The sequence below is a fragment of the Seriola dumerili genome, unplaced genomic scaffold (assembly GCF_002260705.1).
Source record: "Seriola dumerili isolate Sdu_G_001 unplaced genomic scaffold, Sdu_1.0 BDQW01006988.1, whole genome shotgun sequence".
Taxonomy (NCBI): Eukaryota; Metazoa; Chordata; class Actinopteri; order Carangiformes; family Carangidae; genus Seriola; species Seriola dumerili.
In genome coordinates this window covers 54,302-74,229 of record NW_019181243.1, presented here as the reverse complement: position 1 = coordinate 74,229, position 19,928 = coordinate 54,302, and the positions used below count along the sequence as shown (strand labels likewise).

The 19,928-nt window shown below is 41.9% G+C and overlaps 1 protein-coding gene across 4 annotated transcripts; it reads left to right on the top strand.

Moving 5' to 3' along the window:
• The first annotated feature begins 300 nt into the window (after positions 1–300).
• arhgef11 (Rho guanine nucleotide exchange factor 11) lies at positions 301–19,815 on the top strand. 4 transcript variants are annotated; one of them, XM_022769892.1, is made up of 41 exons: positions 301–863; positions 2,982–3,073; positions 3,166–3,270; positions 3,649–3,698; positions 3,805–3,862; positions 3,977–4,176; positions 4,266–4,337; positions 4,608–4,715; positions 4,833–4,881; positions 5,215–5,252; positions 5,396–5,488; positions 6,323–6,391; positions 6,533–6,637; positions 6,869–6,967; positions 7,243–7,285; positions 7,505–7,601; positions 7,758–7,880; positions 8,384–8,407; positions 8,623–8,749; positions 9,089–9,182; positions 9,678–9,707; positions 9,886–10,018; positions 10,151–10,357; positions 10,620–10,667; positions 10,976–11,124; positions 11,250–11,390; positions 11,965–12,041; positions 12,160–12,285; positions 12,690–12,807; positions 12,902–13,050; positions 13,145–13,220; positions 13,308–13,490; positions 13,623–13,704; positions 13,802–13,882; positions 14,091–14,146; positions 14,253–14,405; positions 14,567–14,800; positions 15,248–15,349; positions 15,505–15,812; positions 16,073–16,205; positions 16,302–19,815. In XM_022769892.1, exons 1-41 carry the CDS (start codon positions 829–831, stop codon positions 16,349–16,351), a joined length of 4,317 nt encoding a protein of 1,438 aa, XP_022625613.1. In that variant the 5' UTR covers positions 301–828; the 3' UTR covers positions 16,352–19,815. The 4 variants fall into 4 exon arrangements, with proteins under 4 accessions (XP_022625613.1, XP_022625615.1, XP_022625614.1 ...); XM_022769894.1 differs by lacking the exon at positions 5,396–5,488; XM_022769893.1 differs by lacking the exon at positions 9,678–9,707.
• Positions 19,816–19,928: the final 113 nt, after the last annotated feature.

Below are 19,928 nucleotides of genomic sequence, written 5' to 3'. Positions count from 1 at the left end.
CTGGGAGCATGTTGGAGTAGTCTTTTCTTTTTTTTTTTTACTTATCAAGCTGAGGTACGCCTTATTTGTGTGTGGACTACTTTGCATTAACTAGCCACACCAATACGGACAATATCTCTATGAAAATCACTTTGAACATCCATGTTAGATTTAAAATAATCTATGCAAGCATATGACTGAGAAACGGACGACATTAAGGTAGTGCTTAGCTTGTATGGGATTAGTTAGGTTGGCACAGCTGTTGAAGCCACACATGTAAACAAGGTAGTATTTCATTGCAAGTTGTCATCAAATAATCTCTGTTACTTTGAGTTTATCTTCAATGAATTAGCTTTACACAGACACTAAAACGCATGGCTGTTGTTGTTCTCCTGCAGCACAGCGAGACGCATCAGTCATTCATTCATGATTGATGACCTGTGAGGAAGCAGGCTATCCTTTATCCATTTTCCACTACGACTGAACCACTGCACCAAACCACTAACTTCCTTTGTTTTAGTATTTATTTTGAACCACTAATGCAACCTGGGTACTGAGGAGATAGTCAGTTTTGAATGTTAGTTTTAGCAGCACTTTCTTTTATAATCCTACTGACACCTAACTGGAACCTCATGGGTGGATGGGAACATGAGGAGCGCTCTGTCTGATCTGAACCAGCTTCCAAGTAGCTAGAAGATCTGATCGAAGCACAACAGACAGCCCCATTGTGTGGACTAAGAACTGAGGAGGAACGAGATGACGATGGTGATAGGGATGATGATAAAAGAGGCCCAGTGACAGCGTTGATCCCGCACCAGGAAGCAGAGGAGTTGTCACAAGGCTGCAGACATGAGTCTTCGCCAACCCACCTCTACACTGGACAGGTAGGAGCCACACAAGCCCATACACCCAGACAGTCTCTGTTTCTGTGGTACACCTCAAAGGCTTGCTCAAAAATGTAGGGCTTCCAGATTAGCCAATAGATATGTCTTTATTTCACTTCCCAGTCTGGCCAGTTAAAAACGAGTTAGACAGGCTGTTTACTGGGAGGTGATTTAAAAAAAAAAAAAAAAAAAAAAACAAGCAAAGGGAGGGCAAAATGCTGTATGCAAAAGATTTCGCAATCATGTAGATATTTCATTCAGTAGGTTTCAGTGTCTGTCTGTTGCCTGAATGTCATGTTGTGACTCTTCACCTGTTGTGTCTAGCTTCTACCTCGGCTAAAACACTTGACGTACTGTAGTTCATCCTGTTTGTTAGTGTTGTTCATCACCATATTGACCACATAACCCTACACTGTGCTTCTGTGATCGTTTGTCTGATGCCTCTTTGTTTTGATCATATGTCTTTCCTGTTTCTCCTGCTGTCAACTCTTTCCGTGTGTATGTTCTTGTGCACGTGCCCACCACTGTCTTTGTGTGTCATGTGACAGCAGGGCAGCCAATAAGAAAAACGCACACCTGTTCAGGTAGGACAGCTGTCCAGTAAGAGCTTGTGTCAAGGTTTTTTTTGGGGGTGGAGGGGGTGGTTTGACACCTACAGATTGTACAGCTGTGGCAGGAAGTTTCTCAGTGGCTGCTCTTGTTATTTCAGGGCACTTTGACTTGATGTGCAGGCACAGTTGTCTCTCATGCGCTTGCGTGAGAAACAATTTCGTATACATATAAAATGCATTTCATGTGCTCACAATGTGTTGTAGCGCCAGTTCATATGTATATGTTCAATTATGATTGTTACCTTATCCACTTTATCGGATCAATATTGCCATTGATATTGATACTGACGGATTGGATTTGGTGCATTGCTAGTTTCTTGTATTATATATAAAGTGTTGAGTGCACCTACCCGGGAAAGCTCAGCTGTATTCTGAAGCAAAAAACACAGTCAAACCACATTTACCATTTACTCAGAGTATATCCATCCATTTAGATGGGTATAGAGTTACATCTAATCATTTTCAGGATCATTTCATCTTTTAATTATTTTTTTGATTAATCTTAGTTTTCCAGAATCTAAGGTTGAGTCTTCTAATTGCTTGTTTTTTTTTGAGGCCAGAAAGTCCAAACCCCAAAAGAACTGAATATGAGGAGCAAATCCTCACATTCAACAACCAGGAAAAGATCCACATTTTTATTTGACAAATGACTAAAGAGATTACTCAACCATCTGTTGTTGTCTATCAATGTACTTTTCCATTAGTTGACAAATCATTGTAGCATGAATTGGTTGTGCAGGTACTGGAGCTAATTATCTCTGGATTTTAGTAAATCACAACAAGTCAATCTGGATGGATTAATTACACTCTGAGTCAGATTTAAAAGAAGTTTCATTGTGTTTTTGGGTGATTTTTTTTTTTTCCTTAAAGCCCAACAGTCACTCGACCTCTGGAATAATACAAAATCACTTAAGTGTTTACACTTTGTAAACACTTAAGTGTTTCTTCTGTGCCATTCGCCCTTAGATAAATATATTCTTGGAAGTCATGGCTGCGCTCAGTGTTTACAATCTGTAAGAGTATAAAGGGCGTGGGGATCGTTTGAACTTCAGGCTATTTCCTTTTGGTCAGTTTCTCTTTGCCCTTTTGTATCAGGACTGGGCTTCATTCTGAGTTTCCTCTCTCTTTTTTCTCTTTCCCTTTATCCTCTCTATCTGTTTTTTCCCTCTTTTCCGTCATGCTTCGCTTTCAGCCCTTTTGCTGCTTGGTGAGTTTTCCTGTCGACTGCTTTCTTGTTGCTTCCTATTTGTTATGATATACTCATCCTCTTGCTCTTTCTAACCCACTTCTGACCCCGCACTTCCCTTGAATCTTCTCCTGAGCCCCCCTCTCTCTCCTCTATCATTGGTCTTTTTCCCATCGTAAGCTTCCCTTCTTTCACTCTGGCCTGTTCCATCACTTTTTATCTATCTCTCTCTCTCAGTGATCCTCCCTCTGTTCATTGTTTCACATTAGATGTTTGATATTTTTTCAGGCTAAGTGTCTCTCTCATATCCCTCAAACCCAGGCTCAGCAGTCTGACCATCGGGGACTCGGATCGCAAATCCTCTGCCGCCCAGCAGAGGGAGCCAACGGCCGATATCCCCGCTGAGAGCACAGGTGATTGCAGGACTGATGTAGGATTGCAGTACAATTTAAGTCCTTTAATATTCCCCAAACATCCTCATTATTCTCCTGTCATCCTCTCCCAGGTCCTGGTCTTGTGCAGAGATGTGTGGTCGTGCAGAAGGACCAGCTCGGTTTCGGCTTCACAGTGTGTGGAGAGAGAGTCAAGCTAGTGCAGAATGTCCGACCAGGTGAGACACATGCACTGTTTTTACCCTGTTTTTTTTTTACACAGATACTGTCTAAAGCAGTGTAAAATTGTTTTTCCTGCTTTATTCATTTTATACATTTAAATTGACAGTTTGTGTTTTGATACAGTGTCCATACATTTAGAAAGTTAAAGTCTATTCCCACTGAAAAAGAATCAAACCCAACCTCAGCAAAACTGAAGAAAAATAAGTATAATTTTCTCCCAGTTCACACGACTACACATTTTATTGATTTGAAGGTCCACTGTCAAATTACACACTTCAATAGCATCTTATTTTGGACATTGTTTTTCAAATATATGACCTCAATGACATGGATAGTCATACAGTTTCACTCTATGCCTACATTCATCCTTACAGGTGGTGCAGCAGTCAAGGCCGGGGTCCAAGAGGGGGACCGGATCATAAAGGTTTTATTACTTTACGTTGAAGAGACTGAATCTGAGAGTTGTTGGTTTCTCCCTGTTTTCCATGTTGCTGAATCTCTTCTTTTTCCCATCTACCTTTCTCTCTCAGGTGAACGGCTCGCTGGTGTCCTCCATGTCCCATCAGGAGGTGGTGAAGCTCATCAAATGTGAGTTTTAAATAAGTGTAGTTGGTGAATTGAAGTGTCTCTTTATATTTAATGTGCTTGCTATGTCTGTCTTCCTGATAACATCATATCATGCCCTTTTTTATTGATTGATAGCTGGAACATATGTAGCTCTGACACTACAAGGACCTCCCCCATCAGCTGCTTCCTTGCCCTTAGAGCCCCTCCCCACTGACCTCACACCCAATCAAAGAACGTCTCTGGGTGGGGAAGCTCCACCCCCTCCTCCTCCACCCTTGCCCTCTGGACTGAGCAGCAACCCTTCCCAAAGAATCACTGGACCTAAACCACTACAGGTGAGTGAAATTGTATAATATATATAGTACTTGTTCAAGTGTACATCATCAAAATAATTTACAGTTTCTGTTGTTAACATGTCTTTTAGGACCCAGAAGTACAAAAACATGCCACTCAGATACTCAGGAAAATGCTGGAGCAGGAAGAAGCTGAACTGCAGGTGATACACTCGTATATAAACAAATGAGCTGTTCCAGTATTTAGATAAGTTCTTGGAAATGAAACTGTACACAGCAGACCACTTCCTGATCTTTCCGTAGATGCAAATAAAATAGAAAACGTCCATGTAAAGATCCATAATATCTGACATGTTATATACTGTGGTGTTCTACCTGACCACCTTGTTGTGTCATACTGCCTGTGTAATTAGTGACGATGATGTCTTGTAGCTAAAATCTGCTGCTGATAACCAGACCTGGCTAATTTACAGGACTTGATGGAGGAGCGGTTGAGGAACCCGTCGCCGTCACTGGAGGAGCGGATAGAAAGCGCGAAGAGGAGAGCTCACCAAGTCAGGGTCAAGATTCAGCAAGATCTGGTGAGGAAGGCGTGGCTGTTTTGCTCATTTACTGATGCTCAACACTCACTGATGTCCTCACTGTGTATTTAACCTTTTGTTTTTCTTTTACTGAAAATACTGATGCTTCTTGTCCAGGAGGGAACGCGATCAGAATCTATCACAAGCTACGTCATAGCTGGAGAAGGTTTGTATCTCCTTATTTTTTCTATTTAATTCTCAGTACAACAAAGGCATACTGTAGCTCCTGGTTTAACTAGTCAGCAGATCAGCCAAAATTACACAGAAGTTTGTAGAATGAAGGCAGATCTCATAAGTCATATTACATATCATATACTAGTACAAGTTGTGATTTGAAAACAACACTTCAATATCACACTTAACTACCCTAAATAATCTGCCCCTTTTTTCTTTAAATCCGTCCAAGGTCAATGGTTACTTACCTCTAAGGCCATGTACACTAAACCTTTAACCGTTCGTCATAGTATAAGGGGTTTAAAACTGCCCTGTGCTTTATCAGGTCGACTATCAGTGGACTCAAGCGAAGGGGACATGGAGGTAGGCCTGCACATCTTCTTTTTTTCAAAAACCGGTGAGATTGTGTATGTCGTGTGTTTGTGTATGTGATGGTCCCACTCATCCCGTGCCCCCTCGTCCCCCTTCCTCCTCCTCCTCCTCCTGCTCCTCCTCCTCCTCCCCAGGCCTTTGAGAGTCCCCACTCCTCCCCCTCATCCTCCTTCAGGACCCCCCTACACCGACGGCAGAGCTCCGATACACACACCCTCTCCGATTCGGTGAGATGGACACACGCACTCGCATTCACTTTAAGATAGACGTTTATGTCGAGGTTATACTGAACACACAGAACCCCCTCGTTCACTAACAGTCAAAGCAGTTATTCAGAGTCTGATAGTGACTTTTTGTCTCCTCGGTCAAGGTGACAAAAACTGTTTCCTGACAAAACAGGTTATGAGTCTTTGGACGTATTCACACTGGTATAAATACATACAGTAATATGTACAGTGTATTTCTGAGAGGGAGGAAGAGAGAGTGAGTGAGTGACACACAAACACACTGAAAGAGATTATTGTAATGTGAACGTTACCAAATCTAATTGAATTCAACCTTAGTTGAACCACAAGGAAATCTGCAAAGTACTTGTATTTATTTTTAATTTTTGTACTTCAACTGTTCAGATTTTCTTGTGGTACAGGATTCAGTAACTGCAAATATTATGTCGACTAAATCTTCAGTGTATTTTTAGTATATGCACAGACAAAGCCTGCAGCACCAGCTACATATTTATGGCGTATCACTTTGCCTGTTCAGAGAAGCAGCTCTGTTCTCTCCTCTTCACCTGCTCCTCTCCATTCCTGCCATGCACCAAAGTGACTTGCAAAGTGTTCTTAAGACGTATGAGACGAAGCGTCGAGAATGAAAAGATCATTTATCACCACAACCCTCAATTCATATTTTACATCATCCAATTCCTTTGCACCGATCACTGCATGCACAGCATACGAGTGAAAATAGCAGATATGCTTGGACCTGCTGTCAGCGTCCTCTAGTGTGCGACAGAGTGCTTTACATTTCTTGAAATCTGCGTGTGTGTGCGTCTGTGTTCAAAGGGCGGAAAGGCCCAGATCATTGGCCCTGAGGAAGAAGATGAAGAAGATGACGGCTATGCATTTAATGAGGTGAGAAGGACATTTAGCGCCTCTCATGTCTGTGATTCTCAGCTGTTTTTCTTTGTATTTCTCTTCGCTTTCTACATTTTGCTGTTTCCTCCATCTGTACAATTATTCACATTTTCCTCTTTTCCTCTGTCGTAATCTCAGATGGATGGTCCATTCCAGGACATTGAGTTGCTGAAATCACGACCAGCACACATGACAGTTTTCATGAGATATGTCTTCACTCAGCTTCTGGACCCCAACCCTCTGGTCAGTCTAACTTATAGTCTGTGCTAGATTTAAACACATGTAATCAAACAAAGATTTTTTTGGATAACATCGTCATCTATAGTAAATGCAGATACTCAAAAATCTTATCTATATCTTTATCTTTTTGTATCATTAAAGCTTTTCTGAACACAAGCACTGAGTTTAAACAATACAATGTGTTTATCCTGGTTTGCTCTCTCATATTCATGGTTGTGTGTGTGTCTACAATAGCTGTTTTACCTCTCGGTGGAGGCCTACCTGGGCTCCAGTCCTAAAGATGCCCGCGCACTTGCACCTCAGATCTGCTCCCATTACCTGGACCCAGATGCTGTATGTACCAATATGACTTAATAATTTTATTTTAACATTCTTCTATCTCTTATATTCCATTATTGGCTACAGATTTGTTTAATCACTGCAGTCACATTGATACTTTTAAATTTTTTGCAGAAACTAAAGGAAAAACTTTCTTCTAATCCTTAGTTAAAGTAATATGACTTATCTCAGATACCACTATTACCATATATCCTGTAGGGACATGCAGTAACAAATCACATTCTCAGTATCTGAAACGTGAAAAAAAAATGTAATTATTTTTCTTACAGCCCTTGAAAATCAAAGTACGAGAGGAGTATCTCACAGATATCGGTAAGAAGTCTAATTGCTAGTTGAGTTATTACATGTGTATTATAGTTTTGTTCACGTGAGACTGAAAATCTGTCAACTGAAATTTTGAGCTGTGATAAGACATTTTGTTGATGATTTATTCTAAAACGTGGCCAGGTGGCAGCACTGTTGATGTTCTGTTTGTTTGAGAGGGTTTGTATCCACTGACTAAATGTTGTCGGTCCATGTCCTCTCCATCAGAGAGTCGGTTACACGCCCAGGAGGACATCAGAGGACCCCTGTCTGAGCTGCAGCAGCAGGTCCTGCCGGACATTCAGGACCAGATACAGGACTACAGGTACACACATTCACATATTCTTCTGTGTAACAGTGATAACATTGATGATCATTAACTGTGGGAGGTATTCAGTTAAAGTATCTTATTGTTGTCTCCCATTTAAGTTTTCCTTGAGCTCACATTAACCTGTTCAGTGTGTCTTTCTGTGTTTCACAGGAACAAGCAGATGATGGGTCTCGGCTCTCTGTTTGGAGAAGGAGATCTGCAGCACCTTGATGGAGACCCAGTGAAAGAGAGACAGGTGGTGGACAGACAGGTCACTGCCCTCTGGGAGATATTGTGAGTACTGATTCTGCTGTTTCATCAGGTTGTTTTCCTGTTGCAGACTGCAACTGTAAAATTGTAAAAATCCCAAGAAATTCGGTTCATGGTGAGGGCAAGGGTTCATTCTCAGGCTATGGTGGTCTTTATCTAAATAACGACAAAATAGAGAAGATCAGGTTGTTTTCCTGCTGAGCAACAGGAGCTGTTGTTAGGGGCCCAATAAAATTGTTATTACAAAGTGACAGACGTAGCTCACCCAGGCTATAATAACAAAGGTCATTACCAAAGCCGCAAATCCTGTAAACCACATGACATTCACTCCTTTGACTTTATACACACACAGCCGGCTTCCCGTCACATGATTGTGGCACTACATTCACTTTCTTAGACCGGTGTTTGCACCTTAATGAACTGGATTTATCTCAAAGAAGTCTCTCGGATATCTATTTGAACGCCTGCTATCTGTTGTGGAGGGAGTTAACAGCCTTTTTATGTCTCCCTCTCTGTCCCCACTCCAGATCAAAGCACGAAGAGGACAGAAGGTAAAAAGAAAATATCGGTCTTGTCTTTTGGAGTGAAATGCAATTTAACAGCAACACCCATCTTGGTGATTTGTTTACTTATTCTTCACATCTTCCCTTTGTTTGTTTCCCACCTTTCCCCCGGTGATTCTCTTCTCCTCACATCCCCCACTCCACCACCATATTTGTTCCGTCTGCTTCTCTCCGTCTCCACCCCTTCGCTCGTCTTACCACAGTTCTCCTCTGGCATCAGCGGTCCTCCTATACCTGCGTCATTCTGGTATCAAAATAAGAGACTCCAAGGTCTTCCCTGGTCTGAGTACAGAGAAGGAGAAGTGGCTTGCTTTCTTAAAGACGAAAAAGGTAAGACTGGCAACCTCTGTTTTTCCTCTGGGAGTGATCTGACAAGTGATTATCTAAATAATGATGTCTACTGTTATTTTGAAACTGCACTTCAACAAATCAATTTTTAGTAAATGTTTGTAGCTGCAATGATCTGTGTGTTTTTACATAGAGATGGTAACCAAAACTCTAAAACCTTTTCTTCATGCCATTTAAACGTAACTCTTGAGCAGCAGGTTTGGGTAAACAAAAATGAAATGTTGCAGCTCGTAATGAAGATGAAAAGAAATGAAGGGTAAAGAAGAATCAGGTATATGCATTGATTACATGACACGACTTTTATGGTTCCTGTCTCCGCAGCTGAGTGGTACCAAGAAAGAGAAAGATGGAGAGGATAAAAAGAGAAATCCCATCCTGAAGTACATCGGCAAACCCCGAACCACATCGCAGTCCAGTAAATACAAACACACACACACACACTTATATTCAGGCATAAAACTGGGGAAGGAAATGTGAAAATGAATAGAAAATGATGACTCATGCTACTGGTTTAATTTAGAGATATTTTTATTTGTCTGTAAAGAATAATCATGGTCTCGACGCTAAAAAGCAGCACAGATGCTGAAATGTGAGTTTTCTAAAACAGTAATGGTCTCATGTTTTTATTATTAGCATTTAAACTGCAAATGTGAGTCTTATCTGTCAAACACATTTATCAGCTGACAGTATTGGTCCGCCGTCACACCACATTAGAAGCACGCAAGTACACAGACGCTCACATGATGACACGCTCTCACTCATTATATACCATTGATTTCTTTTTGTCCTTTGTTTGCCCTTTTATTGTTACTGCAGGTTCCTTTATTGATTTATGGAGTTTTCATTGTGTTATTTTTATTATTATTGTTCTGATTTCATTGTTTCTTTTTGGTTCATTTTGGTTTTGTAGCATTCCATGTCCCGTTGTCACCCAACGAAGGTACATCACACTTTTGTTTTTACTCCTATATTTTCCTTTTCATCAAACATACCTGACTAAGTTATTCTTCATGAAATCTAGTAGTTTGAACATTGCTTGTGTTCCACCTCAATTTATACACATTAGCCCTTTCTGCTGAAAGTATGTGTACTATTAAATGATGTCTGTGTGTGTGCAGTCCGTCCTGGCAGTGTGAGGAACATCATTCAGCAGTTTGAGAATCACACGGAGACGACAGGAGAGGAGGGAGGTGACGCTGCCGACGCCCAGAGGCTCTCCTCCAGCAGCCTGGGAGAAGACAGCATGGACAGGTAGCTCTGACGTACTCCTCTCTTCGACTGCATTATCACCTGTAATATATACTCAATACCAGTTAACAGCACCTGGGTGGTACAGCTGAAAGTGTTTGCTGTGTATGCTAAGTGTATGCTTTCTTTTTGCAGCCCTACGGTCTCGGTGCGTCTGGCACGCAGCGAGTCGTTGAAGGCTCAAGGAGAAGGGCGTCGGCGGGGTGTTGCCTCAGGAACGGAGTCTGTCCCCCGCTCTCGTAGTGATGTGGACATGGAGGACTGCGGGGAGGAGAGGGAGGGGCCTGGCCTCAGGCTGCTGCAGCACAGCGCCTCATCGTCTGCGTCCAGCAGCTCTGCGCGGTAATGATTCTGTGAACTACACGAGCTACAGCTTTTATTGCCTCCTGATAGTGTTGCTAACATTTGCACACAGATTCTTCTAATTTCTCAGAGATGATCGTCAGATACCTTAAGGATACTAAAAATGCATCCCTTTAAATAAAAGATTCACCCCCTTAGTGAAGGATTTAAACCCCAGACAACATAAACACCCCAGCGTTACCCCTGGAAGTGTAGGTTTTCACCTCATGCCATCTCTCTCTCCACTCTCTCTCAAACTCAGGTCTCTAGAGAACCCTACACCCCCATACACCCCTCGGTCTAGACGCAGGTGAGTTTCCATGTTGCCCCATAGATGATTGATGTAGTAAAATAATCAGTAATCAGTAAATAATTGTCTGATAGAGAATAGAAATAAAAATGCTTGACTTCTTTCCCACATGCATAACTCTTTGAAGTTGAAAGTCACAAGACAGAAGTGTCACATTTAAAACCAGATCTAAAGATGTCGGTAGATATTTAATCATCCTGGACATGTTTCTTTGTTTGTCACTCCATCCATATGCATCTCTTTTCTTCTGCTGCCTGTACATCCCTCCATCTGCCCATGTGCGTTTATGCATGTGTGTGATTTTACAGGAGCGTGGACTCACCCCTTGCCCTGCTACCGGACGCCGCGGCGCTGGAAGAGGAGGTGTGTGACGGTCAGAACTGGCAGGACACGGTGCCTCCTCAGCTGCTCGCCTCACTCAGCCCGAGGGAGGTGGACAGACAGGCTGTTATATATGGTACGAGTTAAATTCACAAACGATCAATCGTGATGAATAAAATATTTAAGAATGTCTGTCTGTGTTCAACAATATGTTAACTGATTACATTCTTCATTTGCTCACCTGTATATCCTCCTCTTCAGAGCTGTTCACCACCGAGGTGTCCCACCTGCGCACCTTGCGGGTCCTGGACCAGGTCTTTTTCCAGAAGATGAGGTCTGTGCTGAACTCTGATGAGCTGGCCTGCATCTTCCCCAACCTGCCCCAGGTCTACGAACTCCACGGTGTGTGTGTGTGTGTGTGTGTGTGTGTGTGTGTGTGTGGGGGGGGGGGGGGGGGGGGGGGAGTCTAAATTTCTGTGCAGTACAGAAATGAATCAAAAATGAGAATCTCTCAGCCTCAGTTCATCAATTACAAAAAAAAGTGTCACTGCTTGTGGCTTCTTCTACCAGTGTTTCTGTTTGCACAGTGAGTTGTACTTGCAGTCAGCGTGTCTTCAGGGCTGTATGTTGCTAGGTAAATAATAATAAGTGAAGCAAATACTAAGCAAGGGTCGTAACTGTTATGTGTAACCTCAGCCTGCAGATCCACTGTGTCAATATGTGTTCTGGGCCTTAATTTTCAGCCAAGGAGGTACATGGTGTCACATTACCATCCTACTCGACTAGGAAATAGCTTTGTCTTGCAGCATAACATTCATTTTCTTTGTGTTTTAGCCATATTAGTGGATGAACTGAATTTATGATTAATGTCAGTTTGAACATCCAGTTAAGGTTAATTTTAGCAGATTACATAATTACTTGGTATTGAGATTAAGGTTATTTTAATCCCAATTTTTTGTTGCCTCTGTCTTTGCAGCAAGTCTGTGTGAGGCAATGAAGAAACGAAGAGAAACTCCCATCGTTCAGGACATCGGGGACGTGATGCTGGCCAGGGTGAGATTAATAATCAATGCCATCAGTTTGTCTCCATTTTCGTCCTCTCATCTCTATGGCAATGTGTTTATGTGCAGTACACTGTATTTAGTAGGTAAACTGTGGTGTGCGTCTCTAGTTTGAAGGTGCAGCTGGAGACGAGTTTCAGGAACAGGCGTCCCAGCTGTGCAGTCAGCAGTCTCAGGCTCTGGAGCTCATCAAGAACAAACAACGTAAAGACCCTCGCTTCGCTCACATCATCCAGGTACACACACACACACACACACACACACACCTACTGTTACATATTTAACTTTCATAAAACCTATGCTTGCATGCTCCATGTGCCTTTTATAGCCTCATGCAGACAGCACGTTTTTTAGCAGTAATTTCTGTTGTGGATGTTCTGGTTTTACCAAGATGAGCATTATAATAGTATTTGTTATAATTATTAGTTATAAATAATAATAGTCTTAGTTGTGTTGTAGCTGCCTTTTTTTTCCCCAACTTGATTTGTTTTAGTTTTTGCCACCATCTGTTTGAGAGTCGATGATCCACCATAAAAAAGTGAAGGAAAAGGCTTAAAGCGTGTTCGTTGTATGTTTATCTTTGCCCTGATAGTTCCACAGTCGTGTTTTCAACATGTTGACCTGCTTGACTTTTGCTCAGGAGTGTGAGGCGAGTCCTCACTGTCGGAGGCTGCAGCTGAAAGACCTGCTGGTGTCGGAGATGCAGAGACTCACCAAGTACCCTCTGCTGCTGGACAACATCATTAAACACACAGAGGGTGAGGAGTGTTTACTTCGTGTTGGATGGTCGTGTTTGTTAAGTTTTCTGTGACGCAACTTTCAAGACATATTCTTCTTTTTTTTTCCCTTCAGCTGGTTCGTCGGACCTCCCCTCACTCCAGCGGGCCCAGGCTTGTTGCCGAGGGATACTGCAGGCTGTCAACGAGGACGTCAGGGAAACAGAACATCGGCAACGTCTCAGCCAATACCAACGCAGACTAGATGCTGCCCCTCAATTCAAGGTGACAGTTTTTTTTTTGTTCATATTGTAATGAAGGCTGCCAACTATTCTTTTTTTAATCCAATTTTGTTTTGTTTTACTTTTCTTTCTCACAGAGTCTGGACCTGACCACAAAGAGAATGATTCATGAAGGTCCTCTCACCTGGAAAGTGAGCAAAGATAAGCAGATAGGTCAGTATCCGTCTCTGTCTGACACGTACTAGCTAATCAGTGTGGTTTCATACCGTCTAAACACATGTCTCTGTATCCCTCCATCAGAGATCCAAGCGCTGCTGCTGTCAGATTGCCTGGTCCTCCTTCAGAGGGGCCCAGATGACCGGCTGCAGCTGCGATATCCATCCCGCTGGCTGGGTGGAGGCGGAGGAGGCAGCGGAGACAGCAAGACCTCCTTCAGCCCTCTGGTGAAGCTGGACTCACTGCTGGTCCGCTCAGTAGCTACAGGTACAGCTGTAGTGTCTTTTAGAGAGGCAAAATGTAAAATTGCGGTTTTTAACCATGTGAATAATTGTGATACGTGACATGGCATTAACCACTCTTCTGCTTTTTTGTGTATCTGATCTAATTTCTCTATAGACAATAAAGCCCTGTACGTCATCAGCACCACAGAGAGGCAGATCTACGAGCTGGTGGCCGGAACATCATCAGAAAAAAACACGTAAGCTCTTTTATAGAGTCCATATTTACCGCAGGAACATACATTTCACATTACCGTACATTTTTAAAGATGTTTTGTCCGGATTTTGGTTAAACAGCTGGAAAGATTTACTTGAGAAGACTGTCTCGTCAGCGGATGGCTCATCACCCCTGATCAATCATGGATCCATGCCACTACCGTGAGTAAATTTTCTGTCCATGAATAATGAATTAAGGAACGTGTTAGGAATCCTTTACCTGCAGGTCAGGCTGTGCATTATTCTATTAGATGGATATTCTTTTTATACATTTACTGTGATCCTCATAGAAATTTAAAGGATCTCAAGAAGTCATAAACTGGATGATACTTTGCTTAGTGTGTGTTGTGTTTGTGTGCATTTTCTATAGTTCCCCCAGTATACGCAGCGCTTCCCCAGTATCAACTGGCAGCAATGTCGATGCAGGTAGTAACCACATTATAATTATTTAGCTTCAATATGTAAACTGTCTGTAAATGTTCGTCACCTAACTGCACGTTTAAAGACTCTCCAACTATTTTAAACCTTCCAGACAACTCGATGACAGAGCAGTCAGATTCCATGGAGACTCATTCCTCCAACAACGACATTGTGCTCTCTGACAACACACCTGTGGACCAATCAGGCGCTTTCATCTGTGGTGAAAGGCAAGCAGTTGGGGTGGCAGAAGCCGCTTTACAAGATGGTGAGAAAAGAGCAGAAACTGCAGCATCACCTCTACAAACTTCTGGATGTTTAACCAAAAAGCTTAAAATGAATGGCTTTTTTTCTCCTGTGAGGAATCAGCCATTAATCCTTGCAAAATTTAAAAATCATCATTCTTTTGTTGTTTTCACGCCTCTACAGTTGAAACACTTCGGCGGCTCATATCACGAGACCTGGAAGAGGACGGATGGAGCCACGATTCAGATGACACACCCACCAACGAGACGGCCAATGAGGGGAGCTCGTTCTCTGACAGACAGCGGCCGGAGTCTTTGGAGACCATCCTCAACTTCAGCACCAACGACTTGGAGGCTGAACCTGAGGAGGTTCCGCCCTCAGACACTGAACAGCCCAGCGTTCAGGTCATAAGGAAAGGTAACGGATCAGATTGAGAAAAATTTTCAAGATATTATCTTAAACTCTTTCTCATGTTGGCTGATCACTCTGAGTTCATTCAATTCTCAGATCATTTCAAATTTGAAACCATCATTTTCAAGATACTGCAGTTATTAAGCATAAACTCACCAGTGTATGTGGTGTTGTTTGAACTGATGGTGAATTCAGCTGACTGTCTGTTTATGGATCAAACCTTTGATGGCGGCGTTCCTTTGCATGTTTCTCTGCACTCTGTGATTCATTTATTTTATTTCTTACACACTTTATCCTCTCTTCTTCTTTCGTGTGCTTGCCCTGCACAACACAATGACAAACTGATTCTACACTGGCTCCTCGATCAACTTCTTCCCTCACTCCCTCACACTCTTCTTTCACTCCACTTCCACACACTCTTTTCTTTGTCACACATCTGTCCTCTGTGCATAGCTGTGGTTGCGGGTCCTTCTTCTTCTTCTGTCCCTGATGGCATCACTGATGATGTCGCCCCAGACCAATCATCCAAGCCGAGAGGCGAGGCCACTACGCAGGGTAATGATGACCAATTTAGTCAAGAGCTGTATACAAACTATAATCTATAATCTATGATCTATGATCTATAATCTATAATCGTAGGGTTGCTGTTACTTTTCTCTGTGAAATCACTCACCATACACATTGTGTTTTTTATCACCTCTCTGCTGTAGGGAACACTTTCTACTTGGTAATGCCGACAGAGCAGGGAGAGAGCGTCACCGATGATCTCAACGACCCTCCGACCCCCACCGCCAGCCACTTCCCTCAGCCTCCGGAGGAAGTGATGGCACCGCAGACGCAGCCTGCGGAGGAGACGCCAGCCTGCGGTTCAGAGTCCAACCAATCAGAGGCTATGCAACCGGAACAGGAAGAAGAAACGGGTCAATCACAGGCTGGGCACCAGAGTCACGTGATCAAAAATGTGGATGAGATTTTCAACACAATCGAGGGGTTGATGAGCAAGTTGCGCCAGCTGAAGGTGATTATCTATTTGTGTCCATCCATCCCTCAGAGAATCCCCCTCATTGTTTTTCTGGGAATTAGGTTTAAAAAATTGGAGGTCGTCTTATGTTTCAGGACAATTGTCCCCAAAAACAATCAATAAAGTGATTGACTGGGAGAACCTTTTCTAAGCAGCAGGATACTGTTGTGTTTTAACCCATGAAGTTAGCATATTTATTATTGATGTCCTACTCTAATTTTTAAATCCGTCTCTTCTGCATCTTTATCCCTTTACAGGAAATAGAGAAGGCTCATCACAAGCTTTTGAAAACCCTCACAGAGCCCTCTGTCAATCAGGAATCAGGCGACCAAAAGAATCACTCGGCAACTGTCTCCAGGACGCCATCTCTGGATCGCGGCTCAGGAGACGGTGAGCGGGCACTGAATTTTCATTTGCAATAATGGCTGACATTGCAGTTTTAATTGTTTTGCATACTAATTTTTTTTTTTCCTGGAACCCCTCCAGGTAAAGAAGGAAGTCCAGCAGAACCCAAGATTCAATCAACTGGATTCTGATGTTGCTCTGGAGTGGATTTACTTGCAGTCATTCAGTCTTGATTGATGGCATATGAACACATCCATATGTACCTATTGTCAGACTCGGGCACTGTAGCCCCGCCTCCCCTTGCCCCACATCCCTGCATGCACCGACCAGTGGAGCAGAGCCTAAGGACTGTAGCCGTTTTTGTTTTTCTGGTTCCCTGGGATACCAAGAAACTGGTCGGACTCATCAGGATTTCTGAGGTCAACGCAACCTCTGACTTCTACCAGAGCATGAGGAGGAGTCCAGGGCAAGTGAGGACAAAAGTATGAAGGAACAAAAAGGCAGAAGACAAGTTGACTAGTGAAGAGAAAAGGAAAAGTTGGAAGAGCTGGAAAAATGACCAAGTTGGATATTTGTGAAGGAAAGTGATTTGTATGTCTTGCTTTTAAGAGCTGGTTGAAGGAACGGAGCAGAAAAGTGTTGAAATGTTAATTTAAGGAAAAATCCGAGGGACCCATCACCCCAGCACTTTACCCACAATGCATCCCTCTGTCATGTACATCTTCTACAGTGGACAGATCAGGGACTGGACATGCCTTGGGCTTCATTTAGGGGCCGACACTTAAGCAAAGATGGCCTCTGGGGGTCCCCTCCCCCCTTCCACTGGTTGCTTTACACTGAGTTCACCTGCCACTACGGCCGAAGGACTGTGTCTATATAATTCAGGTTATTTGCACTGGGTAAGGAAACCAATATCACAAACACACAAGCATCCTTTAACCTTATTATTCATCTCAGATGTTCATGTCCCCCCACTGTGGGAGAAACGGTAGTTATTATCTATGGGAACAGTTGCAGGCATGCTGTCATATCCTTAAGCCTTTTTTTTAAGCTACAAGATGGCTATCCATCAATGCAACGTATTGATCATTACATGTTTGGTATTGATTGTTTTTTTTAAGTTCTGGAAACACTACTGCGCTGTTTACTACTGAAATGCTGGCAGGTTTTATTTTCAGCGCTGCTTCAGAGGCGTACAGGGATCTCAGCGATTCAAATAACAAGCTCAGCGGATTCACACAGCTGTTATGAACATGTAGAGTTGTTAAGGTTAAACATTTGGGAGATTTTGGATGTTTTTGGGCTGTTTTAAGACGGGCAACGAGTGTGAGGAAACAAGACAATGACAGATTCAAACATAGAAACTTGAATTTTCAGTGAAAACCTGTTTGTTACTCAATTACATTGCTGCCAAATAATACCGCTGACATTGCCTGTCTACACTTTAAGATTTGACTGTGCATCCTTTAGCCCTCTCCAGTGTATCGTGTGTGGAAAAACCACAGGAAATACTGTGAACCAGCATCTTCTCCCCTCTCCCATCCAGTGGTCATGCCATACAGTGTTTATATATAACCCTCAAGCCATGACCCTTTACCAAGTAGCTTTGCAATGTGAGACCTCCCTGAACTGAACAACTTACATTTATTCAAAGATAAGAAAAGCTTTGTAAAAATTATTAAATTTCACATCAAGGTCACCTCACAGTTGATGAAGCAAAAATGCATTTAAAGAAAGAGCTCAACATTTTGATAAATGAGTTTAACTGCTTTCCTGCCAAGAGTCTTCCAGCCAGCAGCTGGTTAGCTTAGCTGAACGTAAACAATGGAAGCAAAAGGAAACGGCCAGCCTGCCTCTAAAGCTCACTAAATAATATGTTACATCTTGTTTGTATAGATTAGACAAACGAGATGAAATTTGTTAATTAGTCAGCTTTATAGGTGCTGGCAGGTGGAGTTTGTCACTTTGAAAAGAGCCAGACAAAGTTTCATCCCTCTGTTTCGTGTGTTTAGGCAGAGCTAAGCTTACATGCTGCTGACTCCAGCTCTGTACTTATTACACAGACATGAGAGCAGCATTGATCTCCTCGTCTAACTCTTGGCGTGAAATCGAATTAGCGTATTTCCCAAAATGTCGAACTATTCTTCTTACTATTTTCGGATCATATGTAGGCGTTTATCGTCCTTGACGTTGAGAAATGTTTTGTTTATGCCTTGGTTGAGGCATGTATAACCAGCAAAAACTGACACTTAAGCAAAGTTTGTCTCTGATCTTTTTTTTTTTTTCAAAGTCCATCTCTATGGATCTAAACACACACTTGATAGAAAATATGTATTTAAACATCTACAAGGAAAGAACATCTTAATGAGAAGTTCTGGCTCATACCAGTTAAAATGTTTGTTTTTTTTAATTTGTTTATAGCTTCTTTCTCTCTCTAATCAAGCTGGGCAGAATCAAACTGAACTGAATTTTATTTGAGCTGGTTTCAAATACTAATTGGGGAGGGCTATAGTTAGTTACCCGGCCTCTTTACCAGCATCAGACCTGACACTACACCACCAAACTGAACCACACTATCAGCCACTGAGTCTGCTACTAAAATGATGTTTCACTGCCTGGAGGAAGGTTTTCACTCTTTAGCCAGCACACCCTAAGGAGGAGGAGTTCATCAAGAGGTCTGACTTTCACATATGTACAGATGTAAACAGAAAAACAAAAAAAAAAAACAACAGTGCTACTGATCGCCAGGATGGCTGATTTTCACAGCTGACCCTGTATGAACTCGCAGAAGAATTTGTGCTAAAATGTAAAAATGTTCTACCAAAGTGAAATATCTTTTCAGAGGTGTTGAAGGGAACTGTTTTTTTGTAGTCAGATTTTGGCTGCTGTTTTTCAAGCATCTCAGACCAGGAAACTGAAGTTTTGTCTATGAAAAGAAGAAAAATATTCCTAAATATTAACATTCTTCCATGTCTTTACATGCAATATTAGTTTTTGGCCATAGTTTCACAGAAGAAATTAGGAGTATCGGATTATCACTTGGTCTGAGCTGGTTGAATCAAAATTACAATCTCTCTCTAAAAATCTATCCATGCATCTCCTTTTCTTTTCACCCACCTCTAACTACAGAATTTTCATCCCCAATTTCTACCTCTACACCTCAGTTTCTTTGTATCTTCAATTATCTCCTTTTTCCTTTTTCTTTTCTTTTTTACATTTATATCATACATTGACATCAGCGTTTGGCCCTAACCGGCTATAAAGAAGCTATAACTGATTTCCCTTTTTTTGTAATATTGCACAAATAAAACTTCCCTGCACAGTGCAAACTACTGTATGCATACACACATCTTTAACTTTCATCTCATTGTCTTTTTATTTTGTTTTAAAAAAAAAAAAAAAAAAAATCGTGTTCACTCATATAATATAGAGAAATCAGACCCACTTGTTTTATATATGTTAATTTTTTCTGTAAAGCCTTAGTCCTCGTATTTGATTTTATTTTTGTAGATATGATTAAAAAAAAGGATGTATAAATTATTTTCTTTGCCCTTGTTTTTAAAATTGGTGAGATTGTTAGCTGCACAGAAGCAAAGAGGAGCGAGCTCATGTTTAAGATTCATGTGTTTTTGTGAGATTAAAAGAAACTGGATAAAGAAAAAATACTGTTAATTGTGATTCTTGATTCTTTCAATGTATGTATGACAAGACATGTTTTTGGCCACGTCTCAAGAGTTTCTACACTTATAATAATACTTAATTTGTATT